General features: G+C 44.4%; 1 protein-coding gene across 2 annotated transcripts in view; it reads left to right on the top strand.

Moving 5' to 3' along the window:
• The first annotated feature begins 273 nt into the window (after positions 1 to 273).
• The window catches only part of GMEB1 (glucocorticoid modulatory element binding protein 1), a 31,898-nt gene continuing 6,645 nt past the window's right edge, over positions 274 to 25,526 (top strand). Inside the window, exons 1-8 of one of the 2 annotated variants that reach the window (XM_080921149.1) lie at positions 274 to 429; positions 8,173 to 8,328; positions 11,384 to 11,466; positions 13,851 to 13,975; positions 18,009 to 18,112; positions 20,571 to 20,728; positions 23,059 to 23,190; positions 24,258 to 24,395. In XM_080921149.1, the coding sequence (XP_080777275.1) occupies positions 8,201 to 8,328; positions 11,384 to 11,466; positions 13,851 to 13,975; positions 18,009 to 18,112; positions 20,571 to 20,728; positions 23,059 to 23,190; positions 24,258 to 24,395 (868 nt within the window). In that variant the 5' untranslated portion in view covers positions 274 to 429; positions 8,173 to 8,200. Of the gene's footprint in view, positions 430 to 7,455; positions 7,576 to 8,172; positions 8,329 to 11,383; positions 11,467 to 13,850; positions 13,976 to 18,008; positions 18,113 to 20,570; positions 20,729 to 23,058; positions 23,191 to 24,257; positions 24,396 to 25,526 lie in introns of those variants that run through there. The other variant, XM_080921150.1, reaches the window with a different exon arrangement.

Raw genomic sequence — 25,526 nt, 5'->3', positions numbered from 1 at the left:
ACTCTATGCTTAGCCACATCTTATGACTCCACATTGGTAACCTGAAACCCTCATAAACTGTAAGCGGCCATAAAGAGAATTTGGGGAAAGAAAAGCCCCAGCCCTCCACAAGAGTCAAGGCGAGTTGATCTTTGCATCTAAACCTTATTCAGCCGCTGGGGTCTCCTGCGATTTCTCCAACACTGCCTTTCAAGGGCCGAGGCCTAAGTTCCCGAGCTGCCCAAATCGCTCGGCTGAGGTGTGTATCCTCCGCGCGGCTCACAATAAGGACGCGTCTCCTTTAAGGCGCCAGCTCGCCCGCGGCGGCGGCCGGAAGTGCTGGAGCCCGGCTTGGCGGCGGCGGTGGCGGCGGCAGCCGTGGCGGCTTGTGCGCATGCTCGGTCGCCCGCCCGCCCTGGCCGCTCGCCGCCCGCCCGCCCGACGGAGACGGTGAGGAGGGGGAGGGGTGGGCGCGCGGCGCGGGCGCGGCGAGGGTTGGGGGCGGGGGGGCGGGCGCGGGGGCCGCGCGGCGGCCGGCGAGGGCGGGCGGGCGCGCAGGGGGCGGGGGGCTGCTGCCTCCGCGGGCGCCTCCCCACGCCCTGTGCGTGCCGCCGCCGCCGCCGGGGAGCGAGCGGACGTCGCGGCGCCGCGGGGGGGGTGGGGGGACGCTGCCGCTGGGTCCGCCCGAGCAGCCGGGCCGCCCCCAGCGTGGCCGGCCGGGCCTAGGCTCGGGGACCTGCGAACCCCATGCTGGGCGGGGGTGGGGGGAGGCTCGGCGCCCCCGGACCGAAGGGCCCGGAAGTCCTCGCGGAGGGGCCGGGGGGACCGGGGAACGCTCCTAAATACGGGGTCTGGGAGTTCGGGCCTTACGGGAAGGAGCTGGGTCAGGCCTGGGTGGTGCCGGGGGCTTGGGGGAGAGGGCGGCGTGCTGGGGTGGGGGTGGGTTGCCGAGTGTAGGAAGTAGGTCTAGCCTTCGCCAGAGGGTAGAGGCCTCGGCCACCGGACCCAGGTAGAAGGAGGCAGGACCTTTGGTGGTCCAGGAGAGGAAGGAACGTCCTTCCCAAGATGAAGGGCAGTAAAAAGGAGAAGGTTCCAGCCGAGGGCTTCGGAATGGATACCTCCGGTGGCCAGGTGGAGAGCAGGGCGGTTTTCTGCTTCGGGAAGAGGGAAACCTAAGGTTATGAGGGGTGGCGAGAAGATACTTGCTGGGAAGAAGGTACCCCTTGTTTTCAGAAATGACAAAGGAATTGGCCAGGTGTTTTCTCTTTGAGAGGCAAAAGAAATGTGGCGCGAGTCTTACTCGAAGGTCTTGACCTAGCTGTCCAAGGAGCAGGGAAACACTGAACTCTCAAAATGAGACCTGTTACTGTGTGTAGGAGAACCAGGAAGTAGGGGTTTTCTCTACATCTGCAGACTCTTCCCCTCTGCACAGTCCCTTTTCCTTGGCTAATATTATGGAACGTTTTCATAAGAGCTTGGGCCTATCACTTCTACTGTTTCAACCATGTTATAATTTGATTTTCATTTATACTTAATCAAGTTCATCGATTAGCAACATTGAGCTTCGTTAGGTTGGTTTGGGCTCTGTTTTTATTTCTTACACTCTTGAGGGGTGACTATTAAAAACGCATCATCCCTTGATTCCTCCAAATAGCTATATAGAAGTCTCCAATCTGTGATTTATGTAGAACTTCATTTCCTCTGGATACTTCCTGTAGAGAGGTTCTGTGGAACGAATGACCTTGGGTTCATTATATCACTGCTAAGTGCAGAAGAAAGGGGTGGGCATAGTGAGTTTTGTGCTTAAGTAATAAAGTTGCAATTTGGAGACTTGCTTTTTTTGTGGTTTTGGTTATTTATCTATTTGAGACTGGGTTTCTCTGTGGCTCTGGCTGCCTTGGAACTCAATCTTCATGAGGCTGGTCTTGAATTGTGTTGGTATTGAGTCAGGGTATTTCTATGTAGTCCTGGCTACCCTGAAATCTGTGTAGACCAGGGTGACCTTGAATTTAAGATTTACCTACTTCGGCCTCGGGAGTGCTGGGATTAAAGGCATATGCCATCACTGCCTGGTTTTTGTTCGTTTCTTTTTCAGATAAGGTCTCATTATATAGTTCTGGCTCAAACTCAAAGAGCTTCACCTGCCTCTGTCTCCTAAATGTGCCAGGCTGTCACTGGGGCTCACTGTATTCCCCATGCTAGCTTTGAATCTGTTATGTAGCCCGGGCTGGCATTGAACTTAACAGTAGTCTTGTCCCCAAAGCCCAGGTGCTTGGGAGGGCATTATATCAAACATGTGCTTGCTTTTCTTTTTTTTTTTTTTTTTTTTTTTTGGCATCTTACTTTGTAGCTCTGGTTTGACTAGAACTTGCTGTGTAGACCAGACCAACTTGTGTATCTTTCTGCTTCTGCCTCTCCTGGGCTGAGATTTTAAAATTAGATTTATTACTTGGCATGGTGGCACATGCCTTTAATCCTGTTCCCACTCACTTGTAATGCAGAAGCAGGCAGATAGCTGAGTTTGAGGCCGACTACATTGCAAGTTCCGGGATAGCCAGGGCTATCTAGTGAGCCTGTGTCTCAGAACAACATAAACAGTATACATTCCTGTGACGTGTGTGTGTGTGTGTGTGTGTGTGTGTGTGTGTGTGTGTGTGTGTCTGTCTGTCTGTCTGTCTGTCTGTCTGTCTGCCTCGTGGTATGCTTGTGGAGGTCAGAGGACAACACCGGATTTGATTTTCTACTGTGTGTGACCTTCAGATCAAACTCAGGCTTTCATGCTGGACAACAGTAGCCTACCTTTACCTTCCCAGGCATCCCCTCCACCTTTTTTTTCTGACGAAGGTCTCATGTAGTCCCAGCCTCCTTATGTAACTGAAGATGACCTTGAATCCCAAACCCTCTGCATCTACCACCAGAGTGCTGGGTTACAGACTTGTGCCACTATGCCTGGCTTCCTGCTCACTTTAAATAGTTTTAAGTTCATGAAACTATGCATAATGTTGGGAGGGGATATGTGTGCCATGGTGTGCTAGTGGGTAGAGGCCAGAAGATTTTACAAAGTTGTTTCTCTCTTACCTTTAAGTGAATGAGGTCTAGGTATAGAGCTCTGGTAACCAGGCCTTTTTTCCTTTTTGTCATGGAAATAACTGCAGAGCAACAGCCTATTAGTACCTGTCTGTAATCCCAGCTTTCTGTAGACTGAGCCAGGAGGATTGGACATTTAAGTTCAGCTTGGACTACCTAGTGAGACTTTTGTCTTGAATACCCCTAGTAACTGGATGTGGCAGTTCTTGCCTGCAATTCCTGAGCTTGGTAGGTAGAAGCTGGAGGATTATAGCACAAGGTCATCCTCAGCTACATAGTTTGAGACCAGCCCAAAAAATGCAAAGCAAAGTACAGACCAACTCTTCTACTGTGGGTGACTCCATGGCTCATGCCGGCCCTCTGCCCTGAGTAGTGCTGCCTCTGCAATACTTCCCACATGACTGACTAAATTTTACTAAAACCGTGTCATGCTTTTGTATGTTCTCATAGAATTGTAGAGCACACAGTGGTATGATCTCACGAAGGGTCTTGCAAGGCCTCCTGTGAAATACCCCTGGGATCAGCTCCCTCATCTCTGGAGTTTGTGTTATAAACAAGGAGCAGTTTTGTGTTCACACATCTTAAAGAGATGACCCTGCAGTTAGCCATGTAGTCTGCTGTTGGTTTGGAGTTACTCGTGTGAAATATAATATTTAAGATAATGAGAGATACTCAACCTAAACTTCATTTTACTAAGACTTGTCTTGTTGGAGTGGACTCTTCTCTAATCTAAAAACAGGTTCTAGAGTGCTCTTAGTCTCGATGGTTAGATCCAGAACATTCCTCATGTATTCTAAGGTATGGAAGGAATAAAATACAGATTTTGTAGAGGGTGTTAACAACTTAGCCACCCTCCTTATTCAAGATGGCCGCTGGAACTCAGCCTTACTGGGTAGAAGGTTGAAATTGGCAGCAGCATTCTAATTCTTTTTATCTGAGCTATTAATTTAAAAAAAGTTAGAGCCAGGTAGTGATGGCACATGCTTTTAATCCCAACACTCAGGAGGCAGAGGCAGGTGGATCTCTGAGTTCAAGGCCAGCCTGCTCTACAGAGTGAGTCACAGGACAACATGGAGAAACCCTATCATGGAAAAAAAAGATTTATTTTCTCATTTGAGGCCAACCTGATTTAGTGAGTTTCAGACTAGTCAGAGCTACATAAGACCCTATCTCAAAAAAAACAAGACAAAACAAAGGATTTAATTTTTATGCATATGAATATTTTATCTCAATGTATGTGTGTGTCTCACATTTGTACCTAGGAAAGTCATAAAAGTGTATCAACCCCCTGGGGCTGGAGTTTAGTTGATTGTGAGCCCATGTGGTTGTTGAGAATCCAACCTGGGTCCTCTTCAAGGGCTCTTACTTCATCTTGCATCTCTACAGCCCCTGCTTCAGACTTGAGATGCTACTATTTTTAGATGCAACAAACCCAGAGGGTTCCTTTTTAACTTGTACTGAAATGAGAGCTGAGCACAGTGGCACACGTGTAATGCCAGCAGCTGGGACGTGAAAGGAGGGGGACCAGGAGTTCAAGATCATTTTCAGGGACAGTGATTTTCAAGGCCACCCGAAAATTAGTAAATCTATAGTTGGATGACTCTGGAGGCTGTGGCAGGAGGATCCCTTGGACCCAGAAGTTAGAGACCAGCCTGGTCAGCACAACAAGCTGTGGGGGAAAAACAGCCTGTACTTAGACAGCTAAGCAGAAGAGCTTTCACCTCAGTCCTCAACAGCCCCACCTACATCCTCACCCAAAAGAGGAAAGAAAAGCATGATGGGAAACATGCACAAACTCAAACCTAGTGAAGGAAGTCACTGGATGACATTCCCACAGAAGTAAAGATTCAGATATCTCCAAAGGGTTAACAGGGACTAGCTTGAAAGAAGGGAAGAACAATCCTTAGGGCAAAAAGCAAGGCAGAAGCTCAGTCAAGGACATGTGACCTGTTTGGAAGATGGAAAACAATGATAGAAGCTTTGAGAAGGGGCTAGTTTGTAAGACCTGATTTGTAGGCCGCAGGAAATCGCTTGGACAGAAGCAATTTCACAGAAACAGAAGTACATATTAAGGCATGGCCTTTGGTAGGCTCAGTTTGGTTATGTGGGGAATGAATAGGATATAGAGAAATACCCAGGTGACAGTTTGGCATCCCAGATAATGTTGGTAGCACAGATGGAGAATTGGAGGAACACACACATGGATGAGATTGGATAGGGTTTTGTGGTTGATTGGGTTTAGAAAGAGGAGCAAAAGTAATTCCTGAGCTCCCTTCTTTTGAAAACAGGTGGAAGCTAACACCACCTAGGGAAACAGGAAATCTAGGAGCAGGTTTAAAAGAATATGGTTCAGTTTGATGTAGAGGCCAATAAATACAGAGATGTAGAATCCATTCAAACAAACAAACAAACAAACAAACAAAAAAAAAAAACCCAAAAAATTCCACAAACGCACTGAGCCTGAAGGTGTTCATCTGAGAGGCAGACATTTGAGGCTAGCCTGAGCTACATAACAATACTTTGTCTTGAAGAACCAAGAATAAGTTGTGGTTCACACCTTTAATTCCAGCACTTTGGAGACAGAGGCAGGAGGATCTTTTGAGTTTTGTTTTACAGAATAACTTACAGGACAGCCAGGGCTACACAGAGAAACTCTTGAAAGAAATGAAGGACCTTAAATCTCAGCACTCCAGACTAGAGTGGTCTATAGAGGTCTATAGAGTGAATTCCAGGACATCCAGGGATACACAGAAACCCTTTTTTGAAAAACCAAAAAAGCAAAAAAAAAAAAAAAAAGAAAAAAGAAAAAAAAAAAAGGAAGGAAACAGAGCTATGGGGTATAGTTTAGTTGTTTAAACACATGCTAATGTGCATGGTCCTATGTTCGATCCCCAGAAGCAGCAGAGCAAATAAACGAGAAGGCAAGGACTATGGCTATCAAGGTCTACACAGGTAACTGGGCTGTGTGCTTTTCAAGACAAAGTGCTGGGCAGAGTGTAAACAGCAGGAGAGAGTGACAGACCACATTTGGGGGGAAATTCTTCTGAAAAGAGCGTGCAGGGATGGTGGCTTCATGGAGGAGTGAGCTTTGCTTTGTGCTGGGGCCTAGAGAATATAAAGGTTAGAGAGATGGAAACACAGTATGTGTTCAAAGTATGGTGAGCAGCTGATAGGGTCTGGGACAGATGCTGTAAGTACAACTGGAGTGTTCTGAGGCCAGTGACATCCACTTTGGACATGGTAAGTATGTGTATTTTAGGCAGTCAAGGCTGGCAGAGCTGAGGAGTAACTTAGGTCTCTGACTACCAGTTACACATTCCAGTTTGAATCCACGGTCAACATGGCTGTCTCCTGCTCACCTTCACATACTCATGTTTGCTGAGGTAGTAAATTCAGTGTTTTCTTGTACTCTCTACCAATCACACTTTCCCCTGCCTCCTCGTCCTCCTTTTTAAAAACAGGCTGGCCTTCAAGGTATGCATCTTGGCTGTATTCAGATGTTTCATAATCTTCCTGATTCAGCTTCCCAGTGTGGCCTCCTCTCTCTTTCAAGTATAGTGTAAAGGACTGTTCATTGTTAGAATGCTTACCCTCCAGGCACCAGGGTTCTTAGCACACACACACAAAAAAAGTTTTCCTGAGCTCTGAAGTCTCACAGCTGCAGGATATCCTGAGGCCCTCTGAGTTTTCATAAAGATTGGGACAAGGGAGGTGCACAATGACGCAATAGGTAAATGCGTTTGCCATTGCAAGTCTGAACCCACGGAGGGAGGAGAGACTGACCCTGAAAGTTGACCTCTACATGGGTGCCTAAGCAAGTGCACAGACATAAACCACAGTTCAAAAACCAAAAAGAGGTTAAGAGCACCGACTGCTCTTCCAGAGGTCCCGAGTTCAATTCCCAGCAACCACATGGTGGCTCATAACCATCTGTAATGGGATCTGATGCTCTCTTCTGGTGTGTCTGAAGACAGCTACAGTGTACTCACATACATTAAATAAATATTTAAAGAAAAAAAGAAAAGTTCTCGACTAGAGCTCAGTAGTTAAGACTGACTGCTCTTCCAGAGGATAGTGTAAAACACCCTCACAGACATTCATGCGGGCAAACACAAATGCACATAAAATAAAAATAATAATCTTTAAAAAAAGAAAAGTTCTTGGCTGCCAGGTGGCTCATGCCTCTAATTTGAGTTGTAGGATCTCTGAGTTTGACGCTGGCTTTATCTACAATTTGAGTTGTAGGATACCCAGGGCTATACAGAGAAACCCTGTCAAAGAGGTAGAAAGAGATGGGTTTTTAAGACAGTGAGGTCAGTATTTATTAACAGCTAAATTCATATACTTCCTCAGTATTTATTATGGATAGAGCACTATATGTAATATCACATACCTGAAAAGTCATGGCTACTTGCACTTAAAATAGGTATGATTCCTACTTTCCAGGGGCCACTCTTTGTGATGGAACTAGTCTGTGCTGTAACTTGATCCACAGAAAAAACAAGCCAGGTATGGTGCATGTTTGCAAGGCCAGTACTTGGGAGGCAGAGGTGGAAGGATCAGCAAGTTGGAGCCAGCCTAGAATACTTACTGAGATTCCCTTCTCAAAACCAAAACAAAGAACAAAGGTCTTTGATCCCAGAACCCAGGAGGCAAAGGTAGACTCATCTTTGAGTTTGAGGCCAGCCTGGTCTACATATTGATTTTCAGGTCAGACAGCATTATATAGTGAGACCCTGTCTCAAAAAGACAAAACAAAGAAAACCCCAAACAAAACCAAAGCCTTACATTCTAATGCTGTTAATCTCTGTGCTGACATGATCCCTCCCAGTGCCAATGAGATGATCCCCCGTTACCAATTTAACTTCTCTAAACTTGAGGAGATGCACAGTTGAGTCTGAGGAGCTAGAAGAGTTGGCTCTGGCAAACCACTGGTGAGTCATATGTACTATGAAAACATACTGAGAGCCTGTGTGTGCTCCTCTCAGTTCTCATCCTTTGCAGAGGATAGTTTTTCGGGCACTCCGAGCTGTTCCTTATCTTGCAATCCTCTCCAGTTGCTGTCTCTCTCAAGATGAAGTTACTCATGCTTCTTGTTCCCTGCAGCTCCCAGCTAGCTGACTTCATGTGAAAGATGGCCAATGCGGAAGTGAGTGTCCCAGTGGGAGATGTGGTTGTAGTGCCCACTGAAGGGAATGAAGGCGAGAACCCTGAAGACACTAAAACTCAAGTGATCTTGCAGTTGCAGCCTGTGCAGCAAGGGTAAGTGGCTAGAGATTTGGGTCTTGCAGACCTTGTAGTTAGAGTTGGGAAGACAACTGTATAGTGGTTCTGTTAGAGCTGGCTAAATTTTCACCTCAGTAACAGGTACTCCTCTGTCATCTTAGTGTTTCCTCGTGTCCTTCTCTACAGTGCGAGCTCTCTGAGGTGAGTTGTGTGGCTCCCTCTTCTCTGTCCACACTATTTAGCATAGGAACCAGGTGCATATTTCTCAGATGTGGTGCTGATTCAGAAACTAAGAAAGGCACATCTAAAAATATTCCTACTGTAAGTTCTCAAATGCTTGTGGTGGCATTGCTGGTCTCCTGAGGCAGGGGAAACACCTGTCTGGAGAAAGACTGATTCCTTCTCCTCTGAGTCTCCTTACAATCTCTCAGTGTCAGTAATTGTCATGAGCCTGGGCCTGGGCCAGCCTTCGGCAGTCCTAAGCAATCTGCAAACTGCTTATTAAGATGGGTGGAGAGCTGAGCTCAGTCAATTTAATGCTTGCCTAGTTGCCTCTGAGCGTGAGGTCCTCAGGTGGATTTGTTGTTGTCTTGGTTTGGGGTTTTTTGTGTGTGTGTTTTCAAGACAAGGTTTTTTTATGTAGCCATGACTGTTCTGGAGCTCACTCTGTAGACCAGGCTGTACCTGAACTCATATAGATCCACCTGTTTCTGCCTTCTGAGTCCTGGGATTAAAGGCTTATGCCACCACTTCTAGGTAGACCTGAGTATTATTCCTAGCAACACAAAAAAATTAAAATAAAATAAAAAATAAAAAAGAGTGGGAGCTGGGCATAAGGCACAGTAATTTCAGCACTGTGGAGTCTGAGGATCACTTGAATTTGAGGCCAGCCTAGGCAACTTATTATGATCTTGTCTCAAAATAAAAAGTAAAATATGAAAAAAAAAAGAAATAGCAGGGCTGGAGAGATGGCTCAGTGGTTAAGAGCACTGACTGCTTTTCCAGAGGTCCTGAGTTCAAATCCCAGCAACCACATAGTGGTTCACAAACATCTGTAATGAGATCTGATGCCCTCTTTGGGTGGGTCTAAAGAGATTGACAGTGTAAATAAATAAATCTTTAAAAATAAATAAATAAATATCAATTCAGCTCAGGGGTAGAACTCTAGGCTAGCATATGAGAGATTCTGGGTTCAGTCCCTAGAACTGCAAATAAAAAGAAATCCAAATTTAAATGTTTTAAGAAGAAGAACCACATGGTTACTCTGGTAGGATTATACAGGGTTAATCAGTCTTCCAGGCTGGACATAATGAGGCCTGACTCAAAGTAGCAGCAATGGCTCTCGAAGCAGGAGACACCTGGAGTTAAAGAGGTCTGTCTGCGAAGGTTTGACAGCTATTGGAAATGAGGAAAAACAGAAAACTAGAAGAGCTGGATATGCTGTTTAGTGACAGAGTGCCTATCTAGCATTCATAAGGTCTAGTTTAATGTCCACTGTACAAAAGGAAGGGAAAGAAATAGAAACAATTACAACTTCACCCAGAGCAGGAAAGAGAGGAAGAGGTCTAGTGCAGTGCCCAGCCCCCATGCAGTGTGCAGGGTGACACTCCTGACAGGGTCATGGTGCATGGGACGGCTTCTGTATTGTATGGGTTTATTTATTGGGACAGCATCCTATATTCTAGGTTGACCTAAAACTCCTGGCCTTCCTGCCTCCACCTCTCAAGTGCTGGAATGGCAGGGGTGTGACATTATACTCAGCTTAGGAATAGAAGTAGCGTGGTGATTGTTGCAAACATACTTAATTCAAAGGGGAGGTCAGCACAATAGAGGTGCCACCGTGCCAGTGTGTCAGCATCTGCAGAGGAGCGTGCAGGCAGTGCTTTCAGATACCAGTGTGTACTCGTTAATGTGTAAGACTGATGAGAGAAAGAAAGAAGGGACACTAGTATGACATGTTAGGTCATCTGAGCCCATGAATGTAGAGACATTTGGGAAGATCTGCTTTACCTAACCTACTCCATCAAAGTCCTAAATAGGTCTAACCTTGATTAGCTTCAGAGAGCACATGAGAGAGGTTGTGTTCATTGTGGTGTGGCCTTAGACACATTGTATACCTCCCATTTAGTGATTGCCTCTGGTGATTGCTGGGTACCTGGGGCAGATTCGTGTTTCTATATACTTGGTTTATGCCAATAATTTGTTTCTGCGTGTTTCTATATACTTGGTTTATGCCAATAATTTGTTTCTGAAAGACTAAAATGCTAAAAATAAATAAATAAAATAAAAATAAACCCAATGCTGTAATGTACAGACTTCAGCAAGGGTCATCTATTCCTGGGTCGTCAGGCCACCTCCTGTCTCACGCTGTCTGCTGGCTCTGTTTAGTCAGGTGAATTTTAGAAACAGGCCTGTCTTGTACACGAAGCACTACTCACTGTATCTTGAGCACTGAAAGCAGTGGTTCTCAGCCTTTGGTCAAGACCCCTTTGGAGGCTGAACAACCCTTCTACAGAGCTTGCTTAAGACCATCAGAAAATACAGAAATTCAGTAAAAAAGTTACATTACAAAGTAGCAAGGAAATAATTTTCTGGTTGTGGTCACATGACATTAGTAGTTGTGTTAGATGACCCAAGTTTGGCTCCCAACACCCACATCAGGCAGGCAGCTCACAACCACCTATAACTCCAGCTCCAGGGTATCTGACATCCCCTCCTGTTCTCCATAGGTGCATGCACGCATGTGCACACATATGTACATGTTTATAAGCAATCATATAGTTTTGTACACATAAGTAACCCAAACCTTCAAAGTTATTAAGGAAAGGGTGAGTGTACTACAAAGGGAGTGGGTGTAGCAAGAGTTAATTTACCTGGGGTGAGGTGAGTTGTTGTCCTGACAGTAACTGCTAAGTGCTCTGGGCCTCTTGGAGTTTACAGTGAGCAACTTGTCAAAGCATTAAAGTCACATCATAAAATACATGTATTTTACTCCTTTCCAGATAGATTAAAGCAAATATCTTAGCCCCATGCTATGCATATTATTTTTTTCATGGCTCATATGGTTTTACTGATGGACACTTTGCTACAGGGTTTATGAAGCCGGGCCGGAGGACGGTGCAGCGGTTGTAGCCGTAGAGACCCACACAATACACAAAATCGAAGAAGGAATTGGTAAGTATGCCATTCTGTCCTGTACCCAGCTCCTTGGGTGAGAGTTTCTGTATGTTTTTGCTTTGAAATCTCTGGAGATGGAACCCACAAATTTGTCCACGCCAGCAGGTGGTTCACTACTGAACTGTGCCCCCAGCCTGTGATTTCTGGTCTTTTGTGCCTTATTTTCTGTCCCAACCAATCCTGCCAGTGAAGATGGCAGACTTGGCAAGCTTGGTGGAGCATGACTTTAATCCCAGCACACAGTAGGCAAAGACAGGCACATCTCTGAGTTTCAGACTCTTGGACTACATAGAAAAACTCTGTTCCAAAAAACCAACCAAGCTGGGTGGTGGGTTGCATATGCCTTTTATCCCAGCACTAGGAAGTTTGAGCCAGCCTGGGCTACAGAGCAAGTTCTGGGACAGCCAGGACTATACAAAGAAACTCAGTCTCAATAAAACAAAACAAAACCAACCAACCAACAAACAAAAAGATGACAGACCTGTCACTTGATCAGTTAATATCAATATTTATAGTAGCCAAAATGTTTGGGGTTTTTGTCTAAAAAGAATCCTACAAAGAGAGCTGGGGTAAAATGCTTAGCTTGATTCTCTATGTGGGATTCCTAAGCATCACTGGGGAGAAAAACAAATTAAAAAGAAACAAACAAGCATGGGGCCTGTGATGTGAATCTGTAAATCTACCTATTTTGGTAGTTGAGGCAAAAGAATCACAAGTATAGGGCCTGTCTGTATTACAGAGCAAGTTCAAAGCTATCAAGGCATAAACTCAATACATGTACAAGGACCTACATTCAGTCCTTAGTCACTTGCCCCCCCATTCCTCTAACCACACATCACTGTGGGCACAGTGAGGCACATCTGCAAACAGTTGAGAGCCCGAGACAAGAAGATTGAGGTTGGGCTATATAACAACATTGCCTTTTTTTTTTTTAAGATTTATTTATGTATATAAGTACACTGTAGCTGTCTTCAGACCAGAAGAGGGCATCAGATTCCATTACAGATGGTTGTGAGCCACCATGTGGTTGCTGGGAATTGAACCCCAGATCTCTGGAAGAGCAGGCAGTGCTCTTAACCACTGAGCCATCTCTCTCTAGCCCAAGACTTTGTCTTTAAAAATAAAAAGATCCCACAGAAGATGGAGTAAAGCATTTTCTGGTAATACGGGGGGAAAAAAAGATCCTACAAAGAAATAGGAGCCTGTAGATTGATCCCTGTCATTAGGTGAGGCTGTCAGTGAAGGCTAAAAAGGTATTGTCTTAACTGAATTTGTCAGTGGAAGGAAACTTAGAAACTAAGCAAATCTGACGTTTTTATATTTCACTGTGTGTTCTTGGGAAACTCTTCTTTCTGAAGTTCTTATATGTAAAACATAGGAAGTAATTCTTATCTCAAGAGATTATAGGAAGAACTAAAAATTCTGGGTGTGTTGTCTCAAGTCTGTAATCCTGGTATTTTGAAAACAGTGGTTGCAAGGTCAGGAGTTCAAGGGCATCCTTTGCTACATAAAAAGTTCATAGCAGCTTGAGGTACATAAGACGCTGTCTCCGAAAACAAACAAAACAGTATATTAAAACAAGCAAAGGTTTATGTCAGGGTTGGCCATGTTGGTCAGTGGTACTTAACTAGCATGCATAAAGCCCTGGCTTTGAGCCTCAGCAACATATAAAACAAGAGAATCTGAGGGGCTAGAGAGATGGCACAGCAGATAAAAAGTACTTGTCATGTAAGCAGGCAAACCTGCAAGTGAGTTCAATCCCCAGAACCCACATGACGGTGAAAGATGAGAAAAGACACTCTAGAGTTGTTTTCTGATCTCTACAGGTATGACACCGTGCTTTTCCCAATAAGACACGGCTGTTATGTCCAATTTCACAAGTATTCCTGGGGCTGGAGAGATTAAGTAGTTGATAATCTTAAGTAAGCTGTGAGGATCTGGCTTAGATTCCCAGCACTCACATGGCAGCTCACAACCATCATAGCTCCAGTTCCAGGAGAGCCAATGCTTTTCTTCTGGTCTCTGCAGGCATCGTGCAAACAAGCAGTGAGCAGACTTGCATGTAGGCAGAACACCCATGCACATAAAATAAAATAAAAACTAAAAAAATAAGAGTTCTTATTGATGCTGGGGATATAGCTCAGTTGGTAGAGTCCAGGATCTGTAATCTGAGATCATCATTGCTGTATACTCAGTTCAAGTCAAGGCAAGTGCAAGGGCAGCCAAGCTCCACGAGACCCTATCCAAAGAAGAGAAAACAAAAAGCAAAACAAAACAAACAAACAAAGAAACCCACGGTCTGAAAGGAACCCAGCAAACTGTGTTGGAACGTGAGTTTAGGAAAGAGTCATTCAGCGATACCAGATTCTTTTTCATTTTAGATGCGAGCAGTATAGAAGCAAATGAGGATATGGAAATCGCTTACCCGATAACCTGCGGGGAGAGTAAAGCTGTCCTCCTCTGGAAGAAGTTCGTGTGTCCAGGAATCAACGTGAAGTGCGTCAAGGTAATTGTCTCCTGTCCTGAGGTCTGGCTTCAGTGCCTTATTTCTCTCTACCTCAGCAGGTGAGCTGCAAGGGAAATGCAGGGCTCGGATCCAGGGTCTCAAGCATCCTAGGCAAGGGCTCTGCCACCAACTCTCACCAGCTCTTTCTTGTGCGGCTGTTTTCATCTTTATTTTTATTATTTATTTAAACAACATTTGTTTGGTTATTTTGCGTGGCAGCCATGCAAAGGTCAGAGGAAACTTGCCACCCTCTGTTCTGTCCTTTTCCATGTGGGTCCATCTGAGGACTGAGCTCTGCTTGTCAGCAGCGGCTGCTCCCAGATGGCTTGGGCTCTAGAGCCCTGGCCATGGGCATCCAGAGAGTGGAGGAAGGACAGCCACTGTCCAGTAAAGCTGGGTCAGGTGGGGTGCTCTTAACTGCTATGTGGAACCTCAGCACAGAGGGAGAGGTTAGTCTTGGGAGCAGGTCTCTGTGGGTGAGCAGTCTCAGGCTGGAAACATCTCAAGGGGATGCTGCCATGTGGTTGCTGGTAATTGAACTCAGGACCCCTGGAAGAGCAGTGTTCTTTGCTCACACCGATCAATTATTTGTACAGAGCCTGGACCATAATGGGTAAAGATTTTGCCAATTGCCATATGGTCTGAGGCTTTGGGCTTCCTTGGCATGGCTGTGCCCACATCAAAATACACATCCACAGCCTGGCGTAGTGGTATACACTGTTAATTGTAGCACTTGAGAGGCAGAGGCAACCAGGCTGGTCTACAGAGTGAGACCCTGTCATGAGACAATACACTCTCAGAACCTCACTTGACACAGGCCTTTCTGCTTCTTACAGGCAGCAAATACCTTTATCTGCTGAGCCATCTTGCTGTCCACACAGCTTTTTTCTTATGCTATCACGGTAGAAAACATGAAGATTTTTAAGTAAAATGGACCTGGCTCCCATTCCAATGGAGCATGAATCTTGTCCAAGCAGAATATATTGTCTGTTTTCATGGAGATAAACCTTGTACATAATGTGATGTCTTGCTAGTAGTGATAGGACCTTGTACATGGCAAGGCTGCCCCTGTGTATATGTAATAGTGTTGGTAAGTACTTGTCCAACAATGTGTGAGTGGCCAGAACTCTTCTGTGTCTGCCCAGCCATGTGATTTTGAGCAGGGTATTTAATAATTAATATTTTAGAGCCTTACCAGGCATTGTGGTGTACAACTTTAATCCCAGCATTTGGGAGGCAGAAACAGGCAGAACTCTGTGAGTTTGAGGCCAGTCTGTTCTACAAAGGGAGCTTCAGGATAGCTAGGGCTACGCAGAAAAAGCCTGTCTTTGAAAAAAACCTTCAGAGTCTTATGAATTAAAATAGCAATCATTCTTATCAATATGCATACACATAAATGTACACACATACTTATATAGAACATATACACTGCACTGTAGTGAATGAAATCATGTGTAATGTGCCTGGAACTGTAGCATAATAGCCTATTTCATAATTGTCATTGATAAGAATAAGCAGATGTAAAATGTAATGACTAACCCATCATGGAAGCAGAAGGATTGGTTTAAGTTTGTGGGCAAGAGGTAATCAGTGGAACCCTGTAGTGAGCCAGTCTTCTGCTACTTCGTGGATTTTTCTTTCTTCTACCTTTATCACCCTTTCAACCCCCTAACACTAGATAAGAGGAAAAAAAGGATAGAGAGGAAAGGAAAGAAATCCCTGAGTAAATCATGTTGGAAAAGGGCCATGTATGCATTGACAACTTCCTGATGATTGGGACATCGAGTCCTTAGGTCAAGTTTGATCTTCGTCATCAGGCTAGCTAAATTCTTCTTCTTGTTTCTTCTTTGTGACTACTTAACAAACTGAAACCAACAACTCACCTATCAAGACCTAGCATTTTTATACCCTCTGAAAAGTCCCCAGAATTCCAAACATCACTCAATCATTTATACTATCTGTAGCTGGTGAAATCATGCTCTGCCAGAGCAGGAGGCAATCATAGTCAGCTGCTGTGGACATTCTGAAGCAGCCCCATGTCCCACACGTGGGACTAAAATGAAAACATATTCTTATAATATTTCCGTCTTTTTTAGAGAAGCCAAAACTCCAAAATTCTCACTACTGACCCTGTCTCAAAAAACCAAAAAGGTATGGTGGCTCATGTCTTTAATGTCACTACTTGGAGGCAGAAAGTTGATCTCAGTGAGTTTAGGGCCAACCTGGTCTACACATAGGGAGTCCTAGACCAGTCAGGGCTATAATGAAACCCTGGCCTCCCAAAAAACAAACAAACAAATAAAAAAATCTTATGAGAGCCAGTCATCATGGTTTACACCTTCAATCCCAGCAGTTGGGAAGCAGAGGCAGTCAGATTGCTGTGAATTTAAAGCCTACCTGGTTTACATATCAAGTTCTAGGCTAGTCAGAGCTTCATAGTGAGACCCCATCTCAAGAAAAAAAATATAGACTACAAAAATAAATAAATAAGAGAGAGAGAGAGAGAGAGAGAGAGAGAGAGAGAGAGAGAGAGAGAGAGAGAGAGAGAGAGATTTCTCAAGAACATCTGTCTGTAGTTGTTCTGCCTCCATTGGTGGCCACAGTGATCCCTGCATATTGTTGTCAACATGGGGCTTTTGTGGTACCAGCCTAGGGCAAAGAAGGGTTTCAGAGTTCTGAAGCTATGCAATGTTCTTGGTTTCTACTATACTTACATTTTCTAACATTTTGAATCCTTAAAAAATAATGAGTTAGGGGACTGGAGAGATGGCTCAGATGCTCTTGATTAAGAGCACTGGCTGTTCTTCCAGAGGTCCTGAGTTCAATTGCCAGCAACCACATGGTGGCTCACAACCATCTGTAATGAGATCTGATGCCCTCTTCTGGTGTGTCTGGGGACAGCTACAGCACACTTATAATAAATAGATAGATAGATAAATCAATTAATCAATCAGTCAATCTTGAAAGAAAAAAGAAAAGAACCAATTGGGGACAAGGACCTTTAGTGTCAGTCCTCGCAGATTCCAGATTAAATCAAAGCATTAGAAGCACTCCTCTACAGGATCTGTCACCTTCTTTGGCCCTCTGTGGGCACTGAAAGCATGTGGTGCAGAGACATATATGCAGGCAAAACATCCATACACATGAAATAAAAATAAATCTTTAAAAGAGTCTTCAGTGTGTATGCAGAGTGGTGTGCCATATGTATGGAGTATGTGTGTGCAGTATATGTGTACAGTGTATGTATGTATGTGGTGTCTGTATGTATATGTCAGTGTTTATATATGTGTGCAGTGCTTGTATATGTGTGTGCTGTGCAGTGTGTATACATGTGTGTGCAGTGTATACAGTGTGTGACTGACTTCTACTGCTGTATTCTACTGAGTATTCTAAGCTAATTGGCTTTTCTAGCTTCTAGGGCATTCTGTCTCTGAGTTCCATCTTATATAGTAAGAGTGCTGAAACTGAGCAGAGGGTATACAGGCCTTTAAATCCAGCACTCAGGAAGGTCGCTGAATAGATCCAACCTGGTCTACAGAGTGAGTTCTAGGATAGCCAGGGCTACACAGAGAAACCCCGTCTCAAACAGCAAAACAAACAAATAGAAAGGGTGCTAGGACTACAGATATAGTTCACTGCATCTGCTTTTTATGTGGTTTCTGGGATGGAATTTGGTTTTTTAGTTTGTAGTCTTGCCCAATTAGCACTTTTACTGGTGACGTGTCTCCCTGGCCCGTCTATCTTTATTACTACTTAGATCTCTTCATTTTACTTAGCCAACCTCTGGATCACTAGACCCTACCCCCTGCTTTAAAATGTGAATGGATTTGTAGATGCTGTTCAACATGTTTATTTTCACCCTCATTTTTTTTGATGTTGTCCTAGAAAAGACCGGGACTGAGAGAGGGACACTGGTAACCTAGGTCAGGAGGTTGAGTAATGCTGATTTGGCTTGTGACATTGTCTGGGAGCATTACTTCATTCTTTCCTTGCTGACACCTGTGTTGACACTGGACCACTTTGGATTTTTCAGTTCAATGATCAGTTGATCAGCCCGAAGCATTTTGTTCACCTGGCTGGCAAGTCCACTCTGAAGGACTGGAAGAGAGCCATTCGTCTAGGTGGCATCATGCTCAGGTAAGTGCTGGTGACAAGCACTCGGCCATGTGGAGTCTTCTCTTTAACTTGACACTTGTAGCCTATCTGTAGGGTTAGCTTGGGCCGTCTACACTGTTTGACTTTTGTCAGCTTGTCTTTAATCTTTTTTCTTTCTTTGTGACTCAGGACAGAACCCAGGGCCTTGTGCCTGTGAATTCAGTACTCTACCGCTGAGTTATCCCTGCAAATTCAGTCAATTTGTATTAACAGCAACCTAAATAACTATTTAATTAAACAAACTAACCCAGCATCCACATTAATTTTTTTATTCTTTCTAGTTCAGGTAAGCCCTGAACTTGCCATGTAGCCAAGGCTGACACCAGCAAGTCTGGCTTAGGCTGCTGATGTCAGGAGGTTCTTTCTGGGCAGAGGAGCTCTGAGTAGCTGATAGTTCTCCCAGTCGTCCTCACGTAGAAGCGGCAGTCTCAGTGCTGAGTGAGGCCGTGGCTGACCGATCCTGGGGCCATCACTGTCTAATAGCAGCAAGTGTCAGTGTATGAAGTAGTGCATACCCACACCTTCTCTGCTCCAGCAAGTTTAGCATTGTGGTTTTACCTCTTGAATATATTACCTCTTTGAATATATTAGTTCTTCACCTTCTGATAGAAAAAAATTAAATGCAGAGAGTGGAGCTGTAGAGATGATTTAGCTGTTATGAGTGTTGCCTCCTCTGCCAGAGGATCTGGGTTCAGGTCCCAGCACCCACATGGCAGCTTACAGCTGTCTGTAGCTCTAGTTCCAGGGGATCCAGCACCTTCTTCTAGCCGTCACAGAAACCAGTGTGCACAGAGTCCACAGACATACATGCAAGTAATAAAATAAAAAAAAAAAAATTAAAGTCAAGAGTTAGTCATGCCCAGCTAGGTGTGAGTATACCTTTAATTCCAGCACTTGGGAGGCAGAGGCAGGAGGATCTCAACTTTAGGGTCAAGCAGGACTACATGACATGTTCCAGAGCACTCTGGTCTACAGATCGGAGACCCTGGGTAGAATAAAAGACAGACAAGTGGCTGGTTCCATTGGGCACAGTTACTCAGTGGTGGAGACTCACCCTCAGCAGAACACAGGCCCTAGGTCTGTTCTGTCGTTTGAGAAAAATGGCTCTCCTTACTTTCTCTTCTGATCTTCTCAACGTATTTGTGTGCAGGAAGACAAGCGTCTGTCCATTTCCCACAGGTGATAAAAGGACTCAGAAGATCTGTTAGTGGAGAGCAGGTGGCAGGATGGTATGAAGTATATTACAGTTAAAGTACCTCCTGAGGACAGAGAGTGCACTGTGGTTATAATGCTTCCTGGGAGTCTCAGGGGCTGTGACAGCAGGCGCTCATGGGTCTCGTGCCAAGGACATTTTACTTAGTTTTTTTTTTTTTTTTTTTTTTTTTTTTTTTTTTTTTTTTTTTTAGATTTATTTATTTATTTTATGTATATGAGGACACTATTGCTGTCCTCAGACACCAGAAGAGGGCATTGGATCCCATTACAGATGGTTGTGAGCCACCATGTGGTTGCCGGGAATTGAACTCAGGACTTTTGGAAGAGTAGTCTGTGTTCCTGTTTTGTTTTGTTTGTTTTGTTTTATCTTCCCCAACCCCCGTCAGTGTTCTTAACCACTGAACCATCTCTCCAGCCCATTACTTGGGTTTTAGTGGGTTACTTTTTGCTGTTAGATTGAACTGTCTCATACATGCAAGACAAGGACTCCACCATTGTGCCATAGCTTCTAGCAGCTAGAGTGTAACCCCTTACTTTTTTCCTTTCCTTCCATCCTTTATTCCACTCTCTCTGCTTCTGTCTTCTGAAATGTTATATCTCTAAAAGTAGCAATAAAATAGGCATTTTTTTCCGTTTCTAAGAGATGGAGACAGGAATCAGGGGTTGAAGACCATCCTAGGTAACAGTGAATTGAGGCCAGCCTAGACTACACCTTTGTCTTCTCGGTGTAGAAATACTAATTTATCAGACTCTCTTTCAGATTTCTAGTTCTGAGCATCATTTCTTAGTTTAGCTGAGCTATGCGCTAGCATTCTCATCTCCTAGTTGTTTTATTTCTGGTTTGTTTCTGAGACAGGGTCTTACTTTGTAGCCTGAGATAGCCTTGAATTTGCTGTGTGACCAGGTTAGCCTTTAACTCACACAGCCTCTGCCTCCCATGTGCTGGGACTACCAAGTTTGGTGTTAATGTCATTCCTGACTTTAGTGAATCTGCAGTGTGGTGAAAAACACTGACACTCCGCAAACTCAGAAGAGCAGTGCATGTGGGCAGGACCAGCGGATATATATCATTACAATTAGAATTTTCAGAATTTGATGACCTCAGATATCATTAGGTTCCTCTAATCTTTGTTGTGGACTCAGCAAGCTTGTCCCCACCTGCTTCTCTGATCTATTTCTCAAAGGTGAAATGCAGGCTGACCTGCCCTTGTTTCCCTCTGTACAGGAAGATGATGGATTCTGGACAGATCGATTTTTACCAGCATGACAAAGTTTGCTCCAACACCTGCAGGAGCACCAAGTTCGACCTTCTGATCAGCAGCGCGAGGGCTCCAGTGCCCGGGCAGCAGACAAGTGTGGTGCAGACCCCCACCTCGGCCGATGGTAGGGGGTAGGACACCACCTGGAGCCTTACTCTGTGCATCACCGCACACCGCTGTGGTTTTGTTGCTTGACTTTGCATTTGAGACCCTGCCTCACTCCCCATGTAGCCCAGGATGAACCTGAGCTTGCTGTGATTCTTTTGCTTCTGCCTCCTGAGGCTTCTGCCTCACAAGCATGCCAGGTGCCCCTAGTATTTCTCCATTTCCAATTCTTGTGAGCATTGGTGCACCTGTACTTTGTTGTAAGGTATTTCAGCAGTCTTGGTGGGGTCTTACCTTGGAAACAAATTCTTGTTTGTTTTGAGACTTTGATTCCAGATTCCATAACTCAGACTGTCCAGGAACTTACTATGTAGCCCAGATTGGCTACATAGTGTTCTCATCTCTCCACCTCTATAGTTGCAGGCAGGGCAGGTAGGAGACTGGTGGTTTTGAGACAGTGTTTCTCTTTCTCTATGTTGCCCAGAGATCCACCTGCTTCTGCCTCCTGGTTGCTGGGACTAAAAACATATAACACTCCCAGCCTGCCTGGTCATCTTAGTTGATTGTTTTTTTGGTTGGTTTTCTTTCTTTCTCTCTTTCTTTCTTTCTTTCTTTCTTTCTTTCTTTCTTTCTTTCTTTCTTCCTTCCTTCCTTCCTTCCTTCCTTTCTTTCTTTTCTCTCTCTCTCTCTCTCTCTCTCTCTCTCTCTCTCTCTCTCTTTCTCTCTCTCTATCTCTCTCTATCTCTTTCTGTTTGTTTTGTTTTCTTGGAGACAGGGTTTCTCTGTGTCTCACTGTGTAGACCAGGCTGGTCTTGAACTCACAGATATCAATTAGCCTGCCTCTGGCTTCTCAGTGATGGGATTAAAGGTTTGCACCACTGCCCGGCCTGCTAGAATTTAAGTTAGAACTTAAATTTCCAGCATTCTTATTTATTTCTTACAGTGCATACTGAGGATCAGAAAGATGGTTCTGTTCTCATAGTGCTCACAGTGCAAACAGTGCTCCTCACAGATGAGCAGGGTGGGCACACACTGACCCTAAAGATTGGTTTGCTTAGATACAGTCTTGCTATAGAGCCTGGATGGAATTTGCTGTGTAGACCGGCTGCTCCCAAATTTAGGGTGGCTGTTTTGTCTTGTTTATATGTAATCAGACATAATCTGATTATGTAGTCCAAGCTGGCCTAGAGCTTGTGCCTCCTGCATCTGCCTCCTGAGTGTTGGAGTGACACTCGGCTCAACTGAGCTTTTCTTTTAAGATTTATTTATTCATAAAAGTGCTCTATTTGCATGTGCACTTGCATGAAAGGGGAAGGCATCAGTTCCCATTACAGATGGCTATGAGCCACTACATAGTTGGGATTTGAACTCAGGACCTCTTAAGAGTAATCAGTGCTCTTCGCTGCTTGAGCCATCTCTCCAGCCTAGCCTACAGTGGTTGAATCCAGGGCTTCTTCTTATTCAGAGGAGAAGATGAGAGAGAGAGAGGGGGGAGAGGGGGAATGAGTATATATAGATATGAATTCTGACAGGTTCAGTCATGACCTCTGGAGACACCACACTTACATAAAACATGTCTCAACTACTGGTAAAGCCTTGGTACAGTGGCACCCAGGCTGACCACAAACTCATGACTGCTGTTCTGCCTCAGCCTCCTGACCTTCCTCACATGGCTTTGTGGGGTTGGTTTTGGTGAGCCCTCATATTCTGAGAGTAGCCAATAGATGAGTAAAAGGAAAATTGCTCAGAGCCTACACACCATTAGCCAATAAGTGTTCTTGACCACTTAGCCGTCGGTCACAGAAGTCTCAGGCCTGTGTCTGTTGTTCATGGATCTTTACCTAATTAATTGGATTGTGGGGTTTTGGGTTGTATTTTGGTTTAGTTTTTGTTTTGTTTTGTTTTGTTTTCCCTCTGTTTTTCTTGCTTTTGCATCCCAGGCTGATCAGTGGCAGCCTCAGATGTTCTAGACACTCACTATCAGACACATTTGTAGTAGGTCTCATGAGAAGCATGCTGTTTTAAGTGAGCCTCGCTCTTTCCTCATCCTCAGTAAATGTGGAGTTGGCAGCCTGGCAGGCACATCTACCCTCAGTCACTTTCAGAAACATCTTCCTGGGAGTCAGATTGTCCTTGTATAGCTTTCTGTGCTTCTATTCTGAGTAAGAAAGAAGCTTTTTCCTTTGCAGGGCAAATTTTCTTTGCCTAGAGATGTGAGTTTTTAAATATGGGCAAGTAGGTAAGAGGCACATGTTTAAGTATTGGGTCTCTGTGTTTGAGTAAGAGAGGAGATAGCTAGGAACGTGCCTCATAAACTTGACTGGGCTATGTCTAATGGATTCTCCTTAGGGAACATCACACAGATCGCTATCTCAGAGGAGAGCATGGAAGAGGCGGGGCTGGAGTGGAACTCCGCCCTCACCGCTGCAGTCACGATGGCCACAGAGGAGGGTATAAAGAAAGAGTCTGAAGAGATTTCAGGTACTTTATAGCCTTGTTCATGCACAAAGCAGCCCTCTTTGTTTTTTCCTCATAAATATGAGTTCTAACGTAGTTGGAATCCTCTCCTCTACCCCAAGCAACTGTCCTGCAAGATCACAATTTAAACATGGAGGAATTGTGATTTACGGTGGTGGTCTAAGACCAGCTAAACAATACACATGGGCCCTGAACTGCTGGCTGCTTAACTCCGTTTTCCGTGCCTCTCTTCTAACCAGCGGCCCCATCTCTAGCACATTTCTCAGGCAGATCAAACTGGGAGATATCAGAGAGAAAATTCATAGTATAGTGATTATTAATTTCCTTAAAGGGACAAAGAAAAGCATTTTGTCTTCTACTAATCAAATAAATATGTGTTATTATTTGCTGGGTACATATATAAAGAGAATTAGTGACCATCCTAGGGAAACCTGCAGGCCCTCCCACCCAGCTGTTTGGTTTAATGTAGAACTAATAAAAATTCATCTTTAATTAATATTTAGCTTAATATCTTTATTAACCTTTATAATATTAAATCTTATCTAATTAAAAGCAAACTTAAAATTGAATTTAATCAAGTAATACTTAGCTTTAAATATTGAATGCCTAGTTAATATTTAACTGAATATCTTTATTGAGGTGAGATGTCTGTTTTTATAGCTAGAATCATAATAAATCAAGGGCCTGACAAATTGAGGTAAATATCCTAAGCCCCAAATGACTGAAGGGCTAATAATTAGGTACTGACCCATGAAGGCAGCCAGTCTTTCGTGGTTCTCTCTCTTTTTTTTTTTTAAGATTTATTTATTTTATGTATATGAGTGCACTGTAGCTGCCCTCAGACACACCAGAAGAGGGCATCAGATCCCATTACAGATGGTTGTGAGCTGGGAATTGAACTCAGGACCTCTGGAAGAGCAGTCAGTGCTCCTAATTGCTGAGCCGTCTCTCCAGCCCCCAGTCTTTCATGTTTTAGTACAGAATCCTTTTGAATGGAAATGCATATTGTAGCCATGTACTGAGGTATCTGGGTAATGTCTCTGTCCTTCTGTCTTATCCGGCTGTGCCAGAGGACACTCTGATGTTCTGGAAGGGGATAGCTGATGTGGGGCTAATGGAGGAGGTCGTCTGCAACATACAGAAGGAAATAGAAGAGCTTCTCAGGGGTGTCCAGCAGCGGCTCATTCATGCTCCTTTTCAGGTCACAGGTAAGGCCACTGAGTCTGGAAGTAGCTGTCACTTTCGGATACTCACAAGTGTCCTCACGCTGCTGTTGGCTTCACAACTCCAGAGGCAAAGGCCTCCTAACCTTAAGTAAGGCTTGTAAAAGTTAAGGCATTGGTTTTTTTATGGTTCATGAGTGTGTTTTGTGTACATGGTCCTAGGAATTTAACTTGGCCTCAACTTGCTAGGAAAGTACTCTTCCACTGAGATATATCCCAGACTTACTTTATTTCATTCACTAAATGCGTTTTAAACTTTGGTTTGGTCATATCTTACTGTTTTAAAGATTTTACTTTTCTTTTTAAATTCTGTTGTCTTAAAAGTTTCTACTACTACTTAAAAAAAAGTTTCTACTACTGTGATAAAACAGGTTAACAAAAGCAACTTGGGTGTGTGTTGGGGAAAGGGCTTACTTTACCATATGCTTCTAGGTCACACCCTGTCACTGAGGGAAGTCAAGGCAGAAACCGGAGCAGAAGCCATGGAGGAGTGTTGCTTATTGGCCTGTTTCACACAGTTTCTCAGCCTATCTCTATAGCACCTAGGACCACCAGCCCAGGGGTGACAGCACCTACTGTGAGCTGGACTCTCCCATATCCATTGTCTGTCAAGAAAATGCTTCATGCCAGGCCATGGTGGTAGCACAGTCCTTTAACCACAGCACTCTGGAGGTAAAGGCAGGAAGATCTCTGAGTTTGAGGCCAGCCTGGTCTGCAGAGCTTCAGGACAGCCAGGACTACACAGGAAAACCCTGTCACTGGACTGTTTCCGGCTCTCCAGCCACCCAAATAATGACATGAAGAGCTTTTTATTAATGAGGGGAGCTTGGCCCTAGTTGAGGCTTATTCCCAGCTAGTTCTTAACACAAACTGACCTGCTTATACTCACCTATGGCTCATGGCCTCCCGAGTACTGGCACCTGCTTTTTCTCCTTGTCGGGATGGTCAACCTCTTGCCTCTGACTTTCATGGAGTTCCTATCTCTTCCTGAATGTCCCACCTATTCTCTCCTGCTTTGCCATTGGCCATTCAGCTCATTATTAAACCAATCTGGAGGTAATGGAAAAGATGTTTACAGAGTACTGAAACAGGTGAAAGTGTCATAAAAATAATACA

This window comes from Micromys minutus (assembly GCF_963924665.1).
Source record: "Micromys minutus genome assembly, chromosome: 9".
Lineage (NCBI taxonomy): Eukaryota > Metazoa > Chordata > Mammalia > Rodentia > Muridae > Micromys > Micromys minutus.
This window is presented reverse-complemented; position numbering and strand designations above follow the sequence as displayed.